At 43.6% G+C, this 19579-nt stretch overlaps 1 protein-coding gene across 2 annotated transcripts in view; it reads right to left on the bottom strand.

Annotated features, from left to right (window-relative positions):
- The window catches only part of TTC29 (tetratricopeptide repeat domain 29), a 986907-nt gene that overhangs the window by 892568 nt on the left and 74760 nt on the right, over window positions 1-19579 (bottom strand). For both annotated transcript variants that reach the window (XM_069242623.1, XM_069242622.1), the window contains exon 3: window positions 19047-19130. In XM_069242623.1, the coding sequence (XP_069098724.1) occupies window positions 19047-19130 (84 nt within the window). The remainder of the gene's footprint in view (window positions 1-19046; window positions 19131-19579) is intronic.

Consider the following 19579-nt stretch of genomic DNA (forward strand, 5'->3'; position numbering starts at 1 on the left):
ATGTGGCAGACTAAGGTGGTGTTGGGGTGGTTCCAGAAGGGTCCGCAAGGGACTGTCCACTGGAGGAGGATTCCGAAAATGATGTTAAAGATCTGGTCTCCCCTGTGGCACTCCCCTTGCCCTCTGTGCCACTAAGTCCCTCGTCGTCACTGGTAGCAGCACTCTGGGTTCCGTAGAGTGCAGCATCCCCAATGGCCTGTGCCCCATCTCCTTCGCCTGCTGATGCTGAGGCACACAAATAGAGAAGGACAGGGAGAAAGGAAGAGAGAGTGAGAGGGAGAGAGAGAGGGTTAACATATTTCTCACATGTACACATGTAAACACGCACATCTGTAGGTAAAGAACTCCTGGCTAGGCTATCTCTAGTGGCAATACACATATCCTACATCATGTCATAACATGTCACTACTAGCCACCCCTGTATGCCAACTCTCACACCCACATCAAAATCAAAGTAAGTTAGCACGACTGGAATAATCCACATGATCACCAACAAAGCCATGTCTGCATGCACATCATGCCCTGGCTGAAGTACAAATGACTACCAGAATCCTGATCATACCTCTCCATACTCCTATCACCTATTGGAAAAGCAGGTGACTGAACAAAACACATCAGGCCTGTACTGTAACTACACCTGATCAGTCCATGCCCATTTGTAATGTCCCTTGATAGTGAAGACTACTGCACTCACAAATCACACAGCACTTTCCTGTCACATATTATGACTGACCTAACACTCTGTACAGTATTGCCAATATCAATCAAATAACTGATGTATCCACTACAAGTTTGACTCCCATACAGGTGACATCTGATGTGTAGAATTCTGGGGTACAGGCATCTGATTAGTCTGACCGTATCACAGAGGAAGATCTGCAGACACCAAACACATATATACCACAACTATTCATACATCTAAGTGCATCTACAGTGGCCTACATAGCACACAAGACACATCCATAGTCAATCACTGAGTGCAGTGTCACAACTAATGAACTTCAGGAAGCCACATATAACATCATAGGTCACATACCAAGCCACCTGTCATGCAGTTACAGTAGTTCGACTTCACAACGTGATCAAACCACCATCACTCACACCATTCCTGACATTTGATTACCTGTACCTAAGTCCTGACAATATACGTCAAATGGAAATATCCCACTACATAGGGCTGCTTCAGGAATGATGATAAAACTAAAAGTTAACATCACCATCACATTAATCGTACAAAACCTTATCCAGTCCAAATTACACATAATCTAGGCCAAGGGTAGAAGTAATCGTCCCACTTAATCAGATGTACCCCCAAGTAACCATTGAGACATGACATAGGCAGCAACTATGGTAAGTAGCACTGTAATTTGTAGGGCATTGGCACACATGGCATTTACACTGCATATTGTCAAAGGCGAGATCTGACTAGGCATTTACCACCTCTGGAATAGTCCATTGGGTTGATGGTAATGTCTCCACAAGTCAAGCACATGGAAATGCATGATGAGTCCAATTTAACCAAATCAGGCACCCAAATCAGATTGCCTTACTGTTTTTACCTTCACATACCCCATTGATTGAAGATGAACAGACAATGGGGATACAACTACCAAACCATAAGTACAGTCCTACATATGTCATATCTGTGGTGTCAATGAAATAGCTGCCTCACATGTAGTCTATATCAGTACCAGTATTAGATGTCTATAGTCCCCGTACCAAAAATGAGAGTCAGCTAGTTGCAAATACAGGTGATTAATACTGATGGAGTGGACAGACACTTTATAAAATGCTCATATGCTGATGGATGGACCAGGTCATACTCAAGGGGTAGGGTGATACAACCGCTCACATCCATAGGATAGGCAGGATGGAGTCACACATATGGCATAGTCATTTGACCATCTCCACATGCAACATGAAGATGTTATGGCACAGGAGATGTAAATCTACTGATAGCAACCCACAAAGCCACATTTACCTTTAATACTCAGGCAAGGTGGGAACTACACATGTCCACTAGTCTACATACATGTTGCACTTACTACATTGTCACAGAAGCTACAGTGAGGCAGCAAACACCATACAACCAGAGCCAATTACCAGGATATATTCAGTATTCACCCCCTTGTGGCTGCTGTACTGCCCTCAAATGCCTATCCATCTCAGAGTAGGCCACTGCAAAAATGAGGGTCATTAGTGGGGGTCAGGGTACCATGGGCACCCCTCCCAAGTTGGGAGGACATCCCCAGCTGGGCCTCTGTGGTGTTCCGGGCCCAGCGCCTGAGGTCCTCTCACTGCTTGTGACAATGGATTCTCCACCGCCTGTGCAGCCCCAGGGTCTGCACTTGCTTGGCGATGGCACGTCAGATCCCTTTCTTCTGATGGTCGTTCACCTGCATGGATAACACAGACAGAAGGAGAAAGTCATTTACACATGCACCGTACCAACAGAAGTGGACACAACACATCTGTCACAGCAAGTGCCCACACATACCCATCCTCTCTGCTCACACGCCTTCACTTTATGCCCTCTGCATGCATATTCTCTCTCACCAGTACACTTGCCTGAATCAACGTCATACACAACCCCTATCACACATGACTATGGCATAGGACTCACCTGCTTCTCTTGTGCCCCATATAGCTGTCAATACAGGGGTACGATCTCCACCAGCTTTTCCAACTCTTCCGGCATGAAGGCAGGGACCCTGTCACCTGTAGTGGAGGTCTTGCTAGCAACAGTGTCAGGAGTCAAGTTGGCAAGGCCGCAGAAAATGGCGGTCACGGCCACTACATACAGGACCGTCACTGCCGGCGGTGATCGCCATTGGCCCCAGTCTGCCACAGGAAGCAATGTTAACCAATGACAAGTTGCACAGCGGTTGTGACCACCTACCGCCATGACGACTTCCGCCAGCGGACTTAGGTCACTTCCAAATGTTCACTACATCAGAACAAGCACCTGCCATGTTGTGCACATACAAGCGATGGATGTGCCTGAATAAGTGGGCCATACACTTGCTCACCCAAAAGGTGGTGTAACCCTATGTTGTGCCATCATGGTAGTGCTTCAATTTGTGACATTCTTGTCACCATGACCTGATATGGCTGTATAACTGTTGACAGCCATGTTAAGATACTCAATCAGGTATTTGTAAATCGCACTACTCACCCATGAGGGTCTCAAGGTGCTGAGGAGGGGAGAGGGGATAAGGTGGGGGGGTGAGGTGCCGCTACTGCTCGAACAGCCAGGTCTTGAGAAGTTTCCTGAAGGTAAGGAGGTCTTTGGTCTGGCGCAGATGGGTGGGAAGAGTGTTCCACATTTTGGCAGCAAGGTGCGAGAATGAACTACCGCCGGTTGTAGTTCTGCGGACGCGTTGAACGATTGCGAGGGAGAGGTCGGCGGAGTGGAGATGCAGGGTCGGGGTGTAGAAGGAGAGTCGTCTGTTGTGGTATTCAGGTCCAATGTTGTGCAGTGCTTTGTGAGCGTGGGTGAGGAGTTTGAAGGGGATTCTCTTGTTGACTGGAAGCCAGTGCAAGTTTTTCAGATGTCTGTGATGTGGCAGCGGCGGGGGATGTCCAGAATGAGGCATGTGGAGGCGTTCTGTATATGTTGCGTAGAGGGCATTGCCGTAGTCCAGCTTGCTGCTTACAAGGTCTTGGGTGACTGTTATTCTTGTTTCGGTGGGTATCCATTTGTAGATCTTTCGGAGCATGTGGAGGGTGTTGAAGCAGGAGGAGGAGATGGCGTTGACTTGCTGGGTCATGGATAGTGTGGGGTCCAAGATGAATCCTGGTTGCGTGCCTGGGAGTCGGAGCAGTTCCGAGGTGGCAGGCCACCAGGAGTCATCCCATGGGGAGGGGGTGGAGCCGAAGATGCAGACTTCCGTCTTGTCGGGATGGAGTTTGAGGCAGCTGCTCTTCAACCATTCAGCGATGGCCTCATTCCTTCATGGAGGCAGGTCTTGGCGGTGTCCTTGGTGAGGGAGAGGATCAGCTGGGTGTCATCGGCGTATGAGATGATGTTGAGGTTGTGGGATCGGGCAATGTTAGCGAGCGGGGCCATGTAGATGTTGAAGAGGGTCAGGCTGAGGGACGAACCCAGGGGTACACCGCAGATGATTTCGGTGACCTCCAAGCGGATTGAGGGAGGAGGACTCTCTGCGTTCTGCCAGTGAGAAAGGAGGTGACCCAGTCCAGGGCTCTGTCGTGGATTCCAGCATTGCTGAGGCGTGAGCGTAGGGTGTGGTGGCAGATGGTGTCGAACACGGCCGAGAGGTCAAGGAGGATGAGGGCTGTGGTTTCGCCACTGTCCAGTATGGTTCTGATGTCGTCGGAGGCGGCGATGAGGGTGGTTTTGGTGCTGTGGTTGCTGCGGAATCCGCATTGGGAAGGGTCCAGGATGCAGTTCTCCTCTAGGAAGCGCTTTAGTTGTCTGTTGACGGCCTTCTCGATGACTTTTGCCGGGAAGGGGAGCAGGGAGATAGGCCGGAAGTTCTTGAGGTCCTTTGGGTCCACCTTAGGTTTTTTGAAGAGGGCATTGATCTCGGCGTGCGATGACAGAGCTTGCTTTGTTAAGGATGTGGTGAGGGTAGGGGTCAGATGGAGAGCCGGAGTGGATGGCGTTCATGATTTCGATGGTGTCGTTGATGGGGGTCCAGGAGAGCAGGAGGTTGGTTGGAGTTGAATCTGTGGTGTTGGTGGTTGCCGGGGGGGGTCTGGGTGCTGAAGCTGTCATGGATGTCTGCAATCTTGCAAGGCACATAGGCGAGTGCTATATTTGGGTAGATTCCAATAAATATTGTTTTATCAGTGCAGGACAGCTCAGTCAGCCACATATGTTCAATGACAAATATGACATATGCCCCATGCGACTCACATGTAAGCCTATGTGCAGCAATGAGGGTGTCCAATGCACAGAAACATGGTTGTTATTGTATATCTCAGCTGTGCAATGCATCCCCTACAGTATTAGGTGTGTGCTAATGTAACATGTGCTGCTTACATGTGTCTACTGCTTTGCTCATTGTACATTATCTACTCTCAACCTGGATATCCTGCCATGAGGAGATTGAGACAACCACCAGAGTACCGTCCACTAGATGACCTTGCAACCATGGAGGACATATGCAATCCTTATTGCATCCCTCCCATAGTACAAATCTTATCAGTGCTACACTTTATTGCCACAGGCTCGTTTCAGAATACAGTGGCCTTAACAGCAGGGATGTCTCACCTCATGTTCAGTTTGGTGTTGAAGGATGTAGTGTGTGCTTTGTTAAGGTACCTGGACAGCTACATCAGGTTCCCCCAACGCACGGACTTGGCATATGTGAAGGCAGACTTTTATGATATGGGACACATTCCTCATGTGGTAGGAGCCCTTGATGGCACCCATGCAGCCCCAGTTCCTCCCAGTGCCAATGAGCAGGTGTATAGGAATGGGAAGAACTGCCACTTCATAAATGTTCAGGTGGTGTGTCTGGCAGACCAGTACATCTCACAAGTCTCTGCCAAGTTTCCAGGATCTGGACATGACTCCTACATTTTGAGGAACAGCAATGTCCCACACATGATGGCACGACTACAGACAGAGAAGGCCTGACTCATTGGTATGTATGCAGGTTACAGTGTTTCACTGTTATGGCACCTGCCATCACCTTCTGCCCAGTCGCTGTACCTGTTATTGAACCTGCTCATACATTTGTGCACACAGGTGACTCTGGCTACCCAAACCTTCCTTGGCTGTTGACACCAGTGAGGTACCCTGCCACGGAAGGGGAGCTCAGTTTCAATGAGAGCCCACAGGTGGACAGGGTGGGTAATCGAGTGAACATTTGGCCTACTGAAGGCCAGATTCAGGTGCCTGGACCTATCTGGAGGTGCCGTCCTCTACTCACCCCAAAAGGTATGCCAAATCATTGTTGCCTGCTGCATGCTTGACAATCTATCCCTGAGACGTCTGATACCATTGCTAGCTGAAGAGGGTGAGGCAGCTGGACCAGTGGCTGGAAATTCTGAAATGGCAAGTGATGAGGAGCCAGAGGAAGAGGGTGCAGCTGACTCTAGAACTGAGCTAATCAGTCAGTACTTCCAGTGACATACAGGTATGTTGAGTGGGTTTTTTCAAGTCTTTGATGTCCACAATTATTGATGACAATAATCCTCCAGAACTGATTCATCAGAGTGGGTGTAATGTGGTCCTATTCCTATGTGTGAGTTGTGGGAGCTGGCTGATAGAATGTGAGGTGCACAGTAAAACTGATTTAGCTCGAACATGTGTTCTCACTAGTTTCCTACATTCACTTCTCAAATAGTCAGACCAATATTGAGCTATGTGTCCTGTATTCTCCGGTTCTCATGTCATTCCACCCACTGACTGTGGTATTTAAATCTTCTGCTACCTTTGGTTTGAGACATTTGTAGTCATTAGCCATTGGTAAATGATTACAGAAATGAGGGTTGTAGATGACAGATGGCTGGTAAGGTGATTTGTGTGAATGTTCTGTAACTGGTGATGTATAGGTAGTATCCAGGGCCCCTGCTTAGGAGGTATGATATACTGGGCATGACATCTATGACCTGCATATGTGCTTTGTGTGGCACCATTCCTTCCATCCTGATGGTGCTCTCTGTCATGCCCTTTTTTCAGGTTGGAATACTGACTATACTCTTGTGTGGGCCTGGATTTCAACCTCTCTGACATCTGTCCTGGGACATATCTGTTGTAATGTGTCTCCTACTGAGGGTGCCTCCCTCTGCTGTCTATTACACTTTCTGTTCCATGTAGGGGGGCATTACCAGACCACAGTTGGCAAGCATAACAATTGTTGATGTTTTATTACAGACATATAAAGTAGCTGTGTTCAATGGTCTTTACTGTATATATCATGATTGTGAAAGGCAAAATAAAGGTGCTCAAAATGTCCAAAAGTTGGTGAACGAGGTCATGGCAGATAGAATCATCAGAGTAGCTGCTACAGCAGTTGGGTGCACAGTTCCAGTGTCCATGTGCCACTGGAAAATGGAGTAATGCCTCTGAACAGTCAATAGGGTGTCTCAGTGGCACACAAGGGAGACAAATCAAGTGAGGTTCACTACCTGGCAGTGGGTTTGGTTTTGGCATCTGCTCCAACTGAATGTCTGGTGGGACATCCACATTTGCGGGGGGTTCTTCAGCTACAGAGGGAGGGGTGTCTGAGGCATGTGGTTCCCCTGGCAGGGCCTGCATTCCACTAGACGTCGCTGATGTAGATGGATCAGTTGCTAGGTTGCTTGCAGAAGGGACCTGATGGCAGGTCGAGGTAGCACGCAGGGTGGTGTGGATATCCCTCAGCACCCCTACAATGGAGGCCATGGTGGCACTGTGGGCCTGCCACTGCCGCATGGCCTCCTGGTGGTTTTCCCTCTGCAGCCTTTGTTTTATCCCCCAACATGGTGATAATCTGGCCCAACCTGTCCTGAGGTTGTTAGTATGCTCCCAGGACTTGGGAGATGCTTTCCTGGTCAGTAGATTTCCTTGGGGACACCATCCTATGGCCCACAGCTTCCCTCCCATGCCCCCTGCCCCCAGGTGCCTATGCCCCTGGCATGGTGTGCCCACTCCCAGTGTTAGCAGGACCTTCATTGTCTGAGGTGTCAGGGGTCAACTCAGGTCCATGTACTGTGTGGCACACAATAGTTTAAACATTCCTTGGGACACAGGTTTGGGGATGACGGGTAGGATGTGAAGTTGTAGCTACAGGGTTGGGGGGATAGGTTTGGGCAGGGTGAGGCAGGGAGTCATAGACTGACCAGGTGTCAAAGATGGGCCAGGTAGGTCGTCAGTGTACAGACATTCAGGCGTGTTGTCCTCACAGGGGCCTTCATCCTGAGGAGGGCTGGCAGTCTCTGGTATCCTCTCCATGTTGGCACTGGCAGAGGTACCTGTGGATGGAGTGAGACACAGAGTTACATTCTGAAAGTGTGTTTGGTTATCTCAATGTCATATGCATACAGTGACGTAACATGAATCCCAGCTATGACAATGACAGGTGCTGCACAGCATACCACTGGTGGTACATAGTAGTCTGTGACATGGATTCCATACTCCATGTTGGGTGCAGTCATTCAGGTTTGGTACATATAGCACGACGAATGGGTTCAGGTACTGTCTGATACTTCACATGACTGTTCACCACTGTTACCTGGTGAATAGTCAGGTCTGCTAGATGTGACATGAAATGGCTGGACATTGAACCATGGTGTCCCTGTGGGAGGACAGTATGTGAGTATGCAAGGTTAAATGTCCTGTCTGTGCATGTAGTGCATGTGCATGGAGTCTGCCATCTTACTTTCCATACAACGGTGAACCCATTTCAGGGTTGGAGATCTGGATGAGTGGCCCCTAGGATTAGTCACAGAGCTGTATCTGTGTTTAACCTTGGTTGGCATTGTGGGGTGCCATTGCATTGCTGTCATTGCCGTCATTACCATGTAGTGGTCCTCAGTTGTACCATCTAGTAGGTGTAGCTCGTATAATAGCCGTACATGCAAGAGATGTGATTTGATGTGCGCATTCCAGGTTTTAACGTAGATGGGCTAGTGCACTGTGGGAGTCGTAGTGAAAGTATTAGCCAAATCTATCAGTGCCTTTGCCAAGTTTTGTGTGGGCAGTTGGCCTGGGTAGTGGTGTGGCATGCAGGAGAGGGGCATTAGGTGAATAGGTGGGAGGTGTAGTGAGACATACAGGTAATTGGTGAGTATTTGGGTGGTGAGGTGGCATGCAGGACAAGACAATTCTGTGACATGGAAGCTGTGGGTACTTACCAGAGTACAGTCCCCCAGGTATTCCAGTCAGGCCCTCGGGATGAAGAATGTCCAACACCTTCTCCTCCAAAGATGTTAACTATGGTGGGGGGGGCACCACCAGCTTTGTGCATGACGATCTGGTGTTGTGATGCCATGTAACATTCCTTCCCCTGTAGGTCATTCCACTTCTTCCTGATGTCCTCTCTTGTGCGTGGCTGGTTGCCTACTGAGTTGACCCTGTGGACTATTCTATGCCACAACTCCATTTCCCTGGCAATTAACGTTTGCTGGACCTGTGCTCCAAACAGTTGTGGCTCTACCCTGACAATGTCATCCACCATGAACCTCAACTCATCGTCTGTGAACAGTGGATGCTTTTGTGGGGACATGGTTGTGGTTGTGTTGACGGGGATAGGGTTGTTGTGTGTGTGTGTGTGTGTGTGTGTGTAAGGATGCAGTGTTGGGTGATTGATGGGGTGTGGGTGGTGCATTGTGAATGAGGGGTGCTTGTGGGATTTGAGTATGCTCGTAATGTGTGTTGTGTGTTAGTTGTGCTGGTGTGTGTGTGTGTGTGTGTGTGTATGTATACCAATGGTGTTAGGGTGCTCTCTCTGTGTCAGGACACTTCAATTCGATTTCCTCAGAAGCAGAAGATAACTCCTCAGTCCCGACCCGAGCTACTCACAACGAATATTAATCCTTCGTGCTGAGTACCCCGGAGGGGGAAAGGGGAATGGGATGGTAGAGAGACTGCCACAGAGATGATGAACGCCAGTACTCAGTCTGCCTCTTCACATCTAAGATTGGATACAGCACCTGCAAGAGTCACAGTCGCAATTACTAGGGACATACAACATCAGTTTTTCACTTTCTACTCTCAACACTTAATTCTCTTTAATTCTATTATTTCTTCACTCACCCTGAGTTCTCTGTAGCCTTGTTTCTCTCTATAAATGATAGCTCTTCTTAAAAAATGCTTATTACTGATTCTGGAAGAACTTCTCAACCTTTGTTAGAGATTGGTTTTATGTTGCTATATATATATATATATATATATATATATATATATATATATATATATATATATATATATATATATATATATATATATAGTTGGTGATAATGCGTTCTTCAAATCAGCTGATGTTATTTAATTTCTCCTGTCTTATTGTGACTTCTGTCAATACTTGTATTTGTAAATGCTTGTTTATTAAAGTTCGTTTCTCCTTTCTTACTTCGACATCTGTTGATAACGTGTAGTTGTAAATGCTTGTTTATTTAAGTTTGTTTCTCTTTTAAACTCTATTTTGGTTTATTACCATTGAATTTGTAAATGCTTATTTGTTAACAGTTCGTTTCTCCTTTAAACTTGGTATTTGTTTATAACCTTGAGATTTGTAGATACTTTTTAAAGTTCGTTTTTTCTTTGACTTTAATATCTCAAACAAGAACCTTGTAAACATAAGGTTAATTCATACATTAACTCTGTAGCCTTGCCGACTTCCACGGGAACGGTCTACTATCAAACTCTTCGAATAAACCTTGACAATATTTATCCGTTTTCTGTAATATAATCTTCAAATGTAATTTTACCTCACAGGAGTTTCTGTTCTGAAGCGCGCTCTCTCTCCACACAGCTGATTCCTGTCAGACCTCAGTTGAAGTGCAAGGCTTCCAGCTGGAGAGCTCGTAACCTAGCAACCAACCGATTGCAAGACTAGAACTGTAACTAACCTTCAGGACTCACAGCGGCCATCTTGGATCTTCTCTTCTTGATTCTTCCTTTGAAATAAGCGCAAGATTACTCTGCAAACCTTCTTCCAGTTTGGGCTTTGCTGTCTCCACTGAGGATATCTCTTTGGTTTTCTCATGCACTTCTTTGATTTGACTTGGCAAGTTTGTGTGGTCATGACACTCTGTGATTGCCTGTGCTCCGTGTATGTGTATGTCGTTTTAGTTGCAAAGGATTGTGGGTTGTGTGGCAGTGTTTTATATACTGTAGTGAGTAGGTGTGTCTGGTGTGTGGATGTGTGTCAGGTGTGGGTTATTCAACCTCTCTAATGTGGTGTTGTGTTCTGATAATAGTGGGTTTTGACCGCAGCAGTTTGCACCGCCAATGGTCTACTGCCATGGAAGAACCGCTGTGCTGATTTGTGGCACGTAATCTGGTGAATGGATTTATGTCAGCCTGGAGGTGCTTGTGGTGGAACCGCCTCTTTCCCGCCCTCCTGTGCCCTGGCCGTGTTGGATTTTTGGCTGTTTTATGGTGGTCTTCACAGTGTGACTCTTAATACAGCAGTCGGATGACCGCCAACATGGTGGTCTTTTGTCGGCCGCCACCACGGCGGTCTTCCGAAAAGACCACCAAAGTTGTCATGAGGCTCTTAGTGTATATTAGGGTGTTTACTTTCAATCTGCCCCCAGAGGGGCCAGAAGCACCACTAGACACTAGAGGGATGATTATCAAAGATATATATTTACTACTACAAAATTATTAAAGTTCATAATAAGAATTAAAATATTACAATGTGTACAATATATGTAGAGATGAATATAAAATATTTAATACAAACAAACTAATACAATATTACTTACTAACTACAAATCCCATGTTTATTACATAATAAATTATTGTATATACCTTTTTGAATGTAAACATAGTAGTTTTTGAATATTAATAAACACCCTACCATTTTTATTTGTATTTCATATTTAGCAAATTTTGTTAAAGTTTAAATTTAATTAATGAAATTATTTTTGATTTTTGTAATAAAAGTTGAATTTATTTTTAAAGTAAGTTTATTATTCAATTTCAAAGTAATAAAATGATAATGAATCATAAAATATATTTTGATCGCTAAACATACATACACAGATATATAGGTATCTTTCATTCCTTTCACCACAAAAGGAGGAATGTCAATACTCATTTGATTGTACAAATAAAAAAAGATTGTTTTAGGCATGGCTACAGTCCTCCATACTAATGTACTGAAGTTTTTTTTTTCCAAGACAAAAGTATAATACAGAGCATAATCTTTGTTTCCTGTTTGTACATCGTCTATGTGTGTGACAACATAGAAAAATAACACCAATGTTTGTTTTTATACATTATCAACCCTAACATTCAATAGTGGCATTATTAAATTGGCATCAGATTTTAGTGGCTTAAACTGGATTAGAATCTTGTCTCCTGATCTAATCACTCAGACCGCTCTCTAGTGTGGCACACGTCCTTATGTACGAACAGTTGCATAGTGGCGGTTTTTACCAGCATACGTACTTTAGTCAACCTATAACCGCTCTGTAAATTAATCAAATCTACATATTATATATATCACAATGTCAACTGGTTAAGTGACAAGGATTACTTTTAATCAATAGCACCCAAGTGAGCTGAATTTCAAAGCCACCTTGTATCAACCTTCTGTATACAACTGTATGAAGGCCTCTACAGCCAAATTGCATTGAGTTGACTGCCACATAGAAGAATAGATGGTACCTCAAAGGCTTCCTCTGGAGTGTCCCCTTTCTTGTGCACTTACTCCTAGATTGGTATGGAGTATATTTACACCTGCTTTTACATTTTTATGATTGTAGTAACCTTTGAACTGTAGTTTGTTAATAGCAATGGTCTTACTCTTTAGTAATTGTACGTTTGTATTAGCATGTCCCTCCCTAAATCCCTCTGTAAATTTCATAAAACCCTCCCATTTAGTAGTAGATATTCCCCATTTTCCTACCATTATCAAGGTCCATCCCATATTTACTACTAAATCTACTAAGTAAATGTATTCTATAAGTGCAGAGATCTCTACCACCTTAGCAGAGATTTCCTTGCAGAATAGGAGAGGGAAGTGGAGGTGCCCGTCCCTAGGTCTATGAACTGCATTTTGTAGTACTGAAGTACTACTTATCATACTACAAAATGCTGTTTGTGAATCAAAATAGAAAAAGAGTAAAGAGATGGGAGGGCCAGTCAATCCAGACTTTAGCTGCACCCCAACCCCACATCCTTTGGTCCAACTCAGTCTTTCTGCCCCTATGATGCTAATCATTATATTAGCATAGGGGCAGAAATGCTACTACACATCAGGGAGTTATTGATGTGGTGGGGGGGGACTGGTCCCTTGGCATGGGCCACTGCTCCTCCCATTACATTCCTTCTGTACTCCTGGGGGTGCATGGAATAATGTGGGATTGACCACCAATCACCCCACCCCAGGAGACGCAAAGTCCACAACACCTTGGGAAATCTCTTGAGACTGATAGGGACAAGAAGCCACACCATTGGGTACAAGGCTGCCCCTTTCCCTGGGGTGACTGCAGTCTGTTATCCCTCTGGGGTGCAGATATGGGGATTTATACCCAATCTGCCCATCACCAAGAGGGGCAGAGAGCCCACAAAGCACAATTTCTTTGATGGGGGAAGTGGCTCTCCAGCACGGTCGTTGATCAATTCAATGCTCCTTGACAATCTTCATCCATAAACCTGCCAGAATCTGCAGTGCTAGGGTAGCACAATTGCTGGCTTGGGGTGGGAAAGAGAAGCTGTGCAATAGAACTGTGCTGAAGGAACACATTTGCTCACAGGCAAAAAGCCCTTAACTCAATCCTGAAGGTAGTGTAATTTGGTACTCTCCCTAAGCCCTGAAAGTAGGGGTGGAGGCAGGGCTTAATTTGTGCTTGTTGTTTCCGGTGCTGAGCACCAGCACTTATTTATTAGCGCTGGGGCTTGTACTTCGGCCTCAAGCATTTACTGCGAGCGAAAGACACATATGGGAAAGACAGAGGAAGAGAAAAACGAAAAAGCGTCACAATGGGAGAAAGCAGAAAGCTGCAGGAGTTATCTGAAGGGGCCGGGAGTGGCTGTAAATGGATTAAAGGGGCCCAAGATGGCTTCAGCATTATGCTGCCTCAGTATTCTATGCTTGCACATTTAATTGCAGCAGACGTGTGTTTAAGAGGTGGGCTTTGGGCACCGGCACCTTTTTATTTACAAATTAAGCACTGGGTGATGGGTGTTCTGCAGTTCAGATGGGGAAGAACAATTTAGTTATGCCTTTAAATTGTATTTTTATCTGGTAACATTTTCTGTGCTTCAGACAGAGATAAAATGTCAGGCAATAACTTCTGGCAAATGAAAATCTTTTAACATGGAAACTGGTATTGGGTTTCTGTGACAGCAAAGTGAGATGGTTTTGTAAAGTGAACTGTTTGGCAATTTTGCAGGGGTACAGTAAATGCCATTTTGCTAACATAATACAGTTTAAATACCAGTAAATAAAGTGTACAAATGTTTCAGACAATAACAGAAGTTCAGAAAGCCAGTGAAGCTAAATTTCTGTGCAATTCTAAAGTATGATGAAGACAAATATTTTATTAGGATCAAAATAAATCAAGAGATACATATTTCCTGAACCACGATTTTCACACCTTACACTTATCTGCTATTTATCATTTTATCAGTACAAACTGTTTGTTTAACCAAACCTAGTGGTAATTTCACTGGAAAATGTGCTGTTTGTAAATGACAGCGCGCTTCCGTACCATGCTGGAATAATATGTTTGCAACAGTGTTCTCCAAAACACACTACCAGCTATATACTACACCAGCAACAACGTCCAGCTGAATATATTTGCTACATTTGTGAATATATTTGCTACATTTGTTCTTTGCACGTGACACTTGGAAATGTTCCCTATGACTTCAGTGACGTAACACTGATGGCAGCACAACCACTATGAAAATTGTTCAAGCACCACCTCACTTGCTGATGCGTCAGGACTTTACATATGTGAGTGTACTGCATGAGGAAGATGTGGAGAATGCCGAGCAACCAGAGCTCTTGATGTGAATTATTGTGAAAAATATATTTGAATCAAAATAATAGGAAAAATATGCATGATATTTCATGATGATGTATACCTTTCTTATATAGAAAGTTACTGAATCACCTGCATCTCCAGTACCCTTGATGATGTGTTGAGGCTCTAGTCTAATGCTGAGGTATTACATTGATGAGAATATTTGAACTGGGACTGTATTTGCATAATGTGCAGAGAAGTATACATATATTCTTTCTTTCACTTCTCTGAAATCCTAATCCTATCTCAGATTCTGATATAGACACCAATTTTACAGATACTTGTTGAGTGTTGCATGTTATAGAAATCCCTCAAATGTTGCTCCAGACCTAGCTGTATTCTGGAATAAAAATCCCATGTCCTGTGCGTTATTACTAACAGATCCGAGATATATATTCCTGTGTTTATTCATCTCAATTATTTATTTCTGGATTTCCATTCAGGCAACTCTTAAATGTGTTAAAATTTGAAACCATTCATCTGGATCCAATAATTTTCTTCCAAGAACTTCTGAATAAGGGCCTCATTAGGAGTTTGGTGGGGCCAACCGTCAGCCCGCCAGATTTGTGGGGAGGACACCACCGTGAAGCTGGAGGTCTCCCCCATGGTCCTATAACAATGTTTCCACTGGGCTGACCGTCGGGAACATCCATATTATGAGGTTTCCACCGGTCAGCCCAGTAGAAACAGTGTGGCAGCAGTTGCCTCGGCTCCTCAGGGGTGGAGAGTGAGTAGATGAATGAGCCACACCATCAGTTGGCTCTTCAGGAATGACACACTCTTGATCCTTATAGTTGTTTATTACATGCCTCCAGTGCTGATGGCATTTCTTGGGCACATTTATACTGGCGAACCGAGCCTACTCTTTGCCTGTGAGGAGTGCAGAAGCTGAACCGCCAACAAAAATAAGCTGTCCTGGTGATTACATTCCAGGATATTGTGTCAAAGATGTGGCAGTTGCTTTATTTTCTTTTCACGTTCGCTGTAGCTTCTGCCTTTCTATGTCATTTTTATTTGGTTATGTGTGTGTAATACCATGTTCAGATCCAGGGGCCTTGTGAACACCCCCAAAACTACTCCCCCACACAGCTTTAGCAGCTGCGGAGAGGGCAGGGTTCTTTACACTCCTTTCTGAAACTCGGCAGACAAAAACTCTTAATTAGTGCAATAAAGGACTACAGTATAAATAGAAGGACAAACAGAAGCAAGGAAGAGCAAAAGGTGGGTAAATAAAAAAGGGAAAGAAGAAAGGAATATTTAACAGAAGGAAGGGTGAAAGGACCAACGGAGGTATGGATGTGTTGAGTGGATCAGTGAGTTAGTAGATGCATGAGTGGGTGAAAACATGAATGGCCAGGTGAAAAGACAGCAGAGTAAATCGATGGATGAGTGAGTGAAAGGATATGTGGATGGATGCATAAGTGAGTGAATGAATAAGAGGATGAACAGATGGATGATGGATGGATGGAAGGAAGGATGAACAGGTGAAATGATGGCAGAGTAAAGGGATGGATAGTTACATGGACAGGTGAAAGGATAACAGTAAAGGGATGGCTAACTAGGTGAATGAGTGAAATGATGAGTGAGTGACTGGATAAGTAAATGGATGGAGAGTGGATGAATGGCAGGATGGATGGATGGGTGAATTGACTGTTGAGTGGATGGCAGAGTGGACTGATGGATAATTGGATGTTTGGCAAAGTGGGTGGATAGATGTATGAAAGAGTGGTTGAATGGAAGGCTGGATAGATGAAAGAGTGGGTGAATGACTGCAGAGTCGATGATGGATGGCAGAGAGGATGGATGGATGGATGGCAAAGAGGATGGATGGATGGCAGAGGATGGATGGAAAGTGGATGGATAGGTGGATGGATAGGTTGATAGATAGGCGGCTGAGTGGATGGATGGATGGATGACCAAGTGGAGGATGGATGGATGGCAGAGAGGATTGATGGACAGAAGAGTGAATGGATGGATGGCAGAGTGCATGGATGACAAAGCAGAGGGGTGGCTCACTAGATGGATGGAATGGGGAAAGACTGAATGATGGATGAAATAATTAACGGATGAGAGAATGTAAAGGGGAAATAGTGGATATCAGCTGGTAGGTGGAAGGGTGAATGGATAGATGATTGGATTCTAAAAATAAGGGAGCTCTTTTAGAAACAGTTGGCCTCACTTGGTTCACTTGCTTGGTGCTATCAGAGATTAAATTTAAAGTGGTGGGTATGTTAATTGTCTGGCTACCTCCTTGTTCAGATCTACTGACTTTGCTAAGGTTTGTTATTAATATGCCTGTATGAAGGAACACTAACTTGAAGTGAAGAAAGTAGTGCTGTTAATAAGGTTATAACTGTCTGATTCATATCAAGAGGCACTTGAAATCAATTCGCTCAATGGGTGGAATCTAGTAATATATAAGAATATCTAAGCAGCAGTACAAAGCGTGTGCATTATGTACATAGAACATTGAATTAAACAGTAGTAAAATATATCCAGAACAAATAGAAACAAGTTGTGCTGTTAAACTGCATTTGCATCTCTGCAAAGAAATACTAGACTGTGCCTCAGATGTAATTCTCTGAAAATCTTGAAAAAAACATGCACAGGCAGCCTAAATGCTTTTTTTTTTAAATGCTTTTTACTTTGGAGACAAAACTGCTAGGGCCTCAGCAGAACATAACTACATATGCTGTTGTGCTACTAGATTTCTAAAATATACGGGGTTTAAAATGTTTCAAAAGTGAAAGAAAATAGAGAAAAGAAAACTTCTAAATCAATTCAACTTCAACTGAAAAGGGATCTGAAGCAAGGTAGTGGTAAATACAGCACCAAGAGTCATTATAAAAAGGGACAGGGGAGCACAAATATGCACCTTGCCCTTAAAAATATATGTGTATATATATATATATATATATATATATATATATATATATATATATATATGTGTATTAAGCCCATGTGGATATATAGAGATGCTTCACATAGCTGATTGAAATAAACCAGTTCTTAACGTATCCTTATCCCCAGCTTACATGCAGGATCTTCTATGTTATGCACAGTTGTAGTGCACACTATCTCCTGAAAAGGTATCATGGTGCCGAACAGGTTTGAGTCTAGCCAACGGTAGGGCTTAGAGGGACTACCGAAAACCCATGCCTTTGCTTCTTGTGAAATTCAAGAAGTGAGGAGGAGTGTCTTATGTGTAGTGGAAGGATGTTTAATGCTTTAGGTGCTATGTAGGAGAAGGCTCAATGTCTGGATCAATATTTTCTATGAATGTGGGATGTGTATATGTAGAAGTCTGGAAGATTTGTGAAAGCAGATACATTTGTGAGGTATGATGGGCTGGTAGTATCCAATGCCTTGAAAATGTGGGTTAGGACTCTGAATTGTACTCGTTTTTGTATGGGAAGCCAGTAAAGCTCCTTCAGGTGTGGTGCAACGTGAGCATGGTGTGGGAGGTTGAGAGTGATTTTGGCTCCCAAGTTCTGAATGGTCTGCAGCCTTCTGGTGATTTTTTTTTGTTCATCCTGACATAGAGGGGGATTCCTTTTAGTCCAACTTGCTTATGACCAGGTCGTACATGACGGTTTTCTTGGTGCTGGTTGGTAGTCATTTGAAAATCTTCCTCATATTTTGAATAGTAGAAGACTCCTGCTGCTATAAATGGTGCCTCACTGAGTCATAACTAGATTTGCACTTTAGAGGTGCCAGTAACAATCCCAGCACAATAATACTTGTCAAGAATCACAACTGTATCAATCAAAATTTTAAAATAGTGCAGTTCAACTATTTATTCTGCTTATTAACACCCTTTTTTCGGTCTCCTTTTCTTTTTTCTCTTGATGCTCCTCTTGTTTCTCTCAGTTTTCCGGTTTACTATGCTCTAAAACATATTGTTTTTAGTGTATGTCAATTGCTGTTGTAGTAGTTCATTATTTATTATAGGTTTATCCTATTATTCATTTACGTTATTTTCTTCATTTATTGGATGTTTTCTGTTACTTGTTTCTTAATAAAAACAACATTTGAAACTAAAACACAAGAGTACCACATCTTGTAACATTTAAATGTATTTGTTTCCAAACAGTGACACTGGGATTTACAATGTGACATTCTTGTTTTTTTAAGAGTAGAATGCAAGCTTTGAAAACGTTTTGACTTCCTAACGACCTGCACTACAAGTGTAATAGTTTCAACACAACATTGTGGAATTTGTTTTGCAAGATACAATTCTAAGGTGATATAGTTCTAAAGCTATATAATGAATCAAACGTCAGCGGTTATTAATGTATTTACTTTTGTAAAGGCACAGTCTCATTTAGATACATCGAAGACAGCAAACATATTATATCAAAATGGTTTACAAAGGCCAAACTTACGCTGCAGTCTCATCTTTTGACAGTTCTTTGATACTCATCTGCAAATTATGCTCTTTGACTTCTTTGTCGCTGATCAAATGAATCCTAGATTGAACCAAATTTAGAAAAAAAAAAGAAACACTGTGAGCAGCTAAACTATGAAGTCTGTGGTATCTATAATACATTACCATTGTCAAGCTTAAGAAGATAAATATATTCTTTTGTCAATGTTTCACTGTCCAAGACACCGCACATGAAAGAACTATGAAACAAGTGCAACCCAACCAAGGTACAAATTCTTATCTGTGGAATTTCCCTTTCTTCAGTTGCAAATAAAGAAGTTTTGCTCAGATGAAGAAGCTGAAAATGGTTTTCCATAACTGTGGTCTAGCACACAGAATATAAAAAACACATTTCCCTGATTCCAGAAGGCCCAACGGTAACAAATGCAAGATTATCAAGTGCTGCATGTAATTTTTATATGTACCAGTTAGTCCAATAGCCAGAACGTGAAACAAACAGCAATAGACGATTTAAGGTGTGATTTATGTTTA

The sequence above is a fragment of the Pleurodeles waltl genome, chromosome 1_2 (genome assembly GCF_031143425.1).
Source record: "Pleurodeles waltl isolate 20211129_DDA chromosome 1_2, aPleWal1.hap1.20221129, whole genome shotgun sequence".
NCBI lineage: Eukaryota > Metazoa > Chordata > Amphibia > Caudata > Salamandridae > Pleurodeles > Pleurodeles waltl.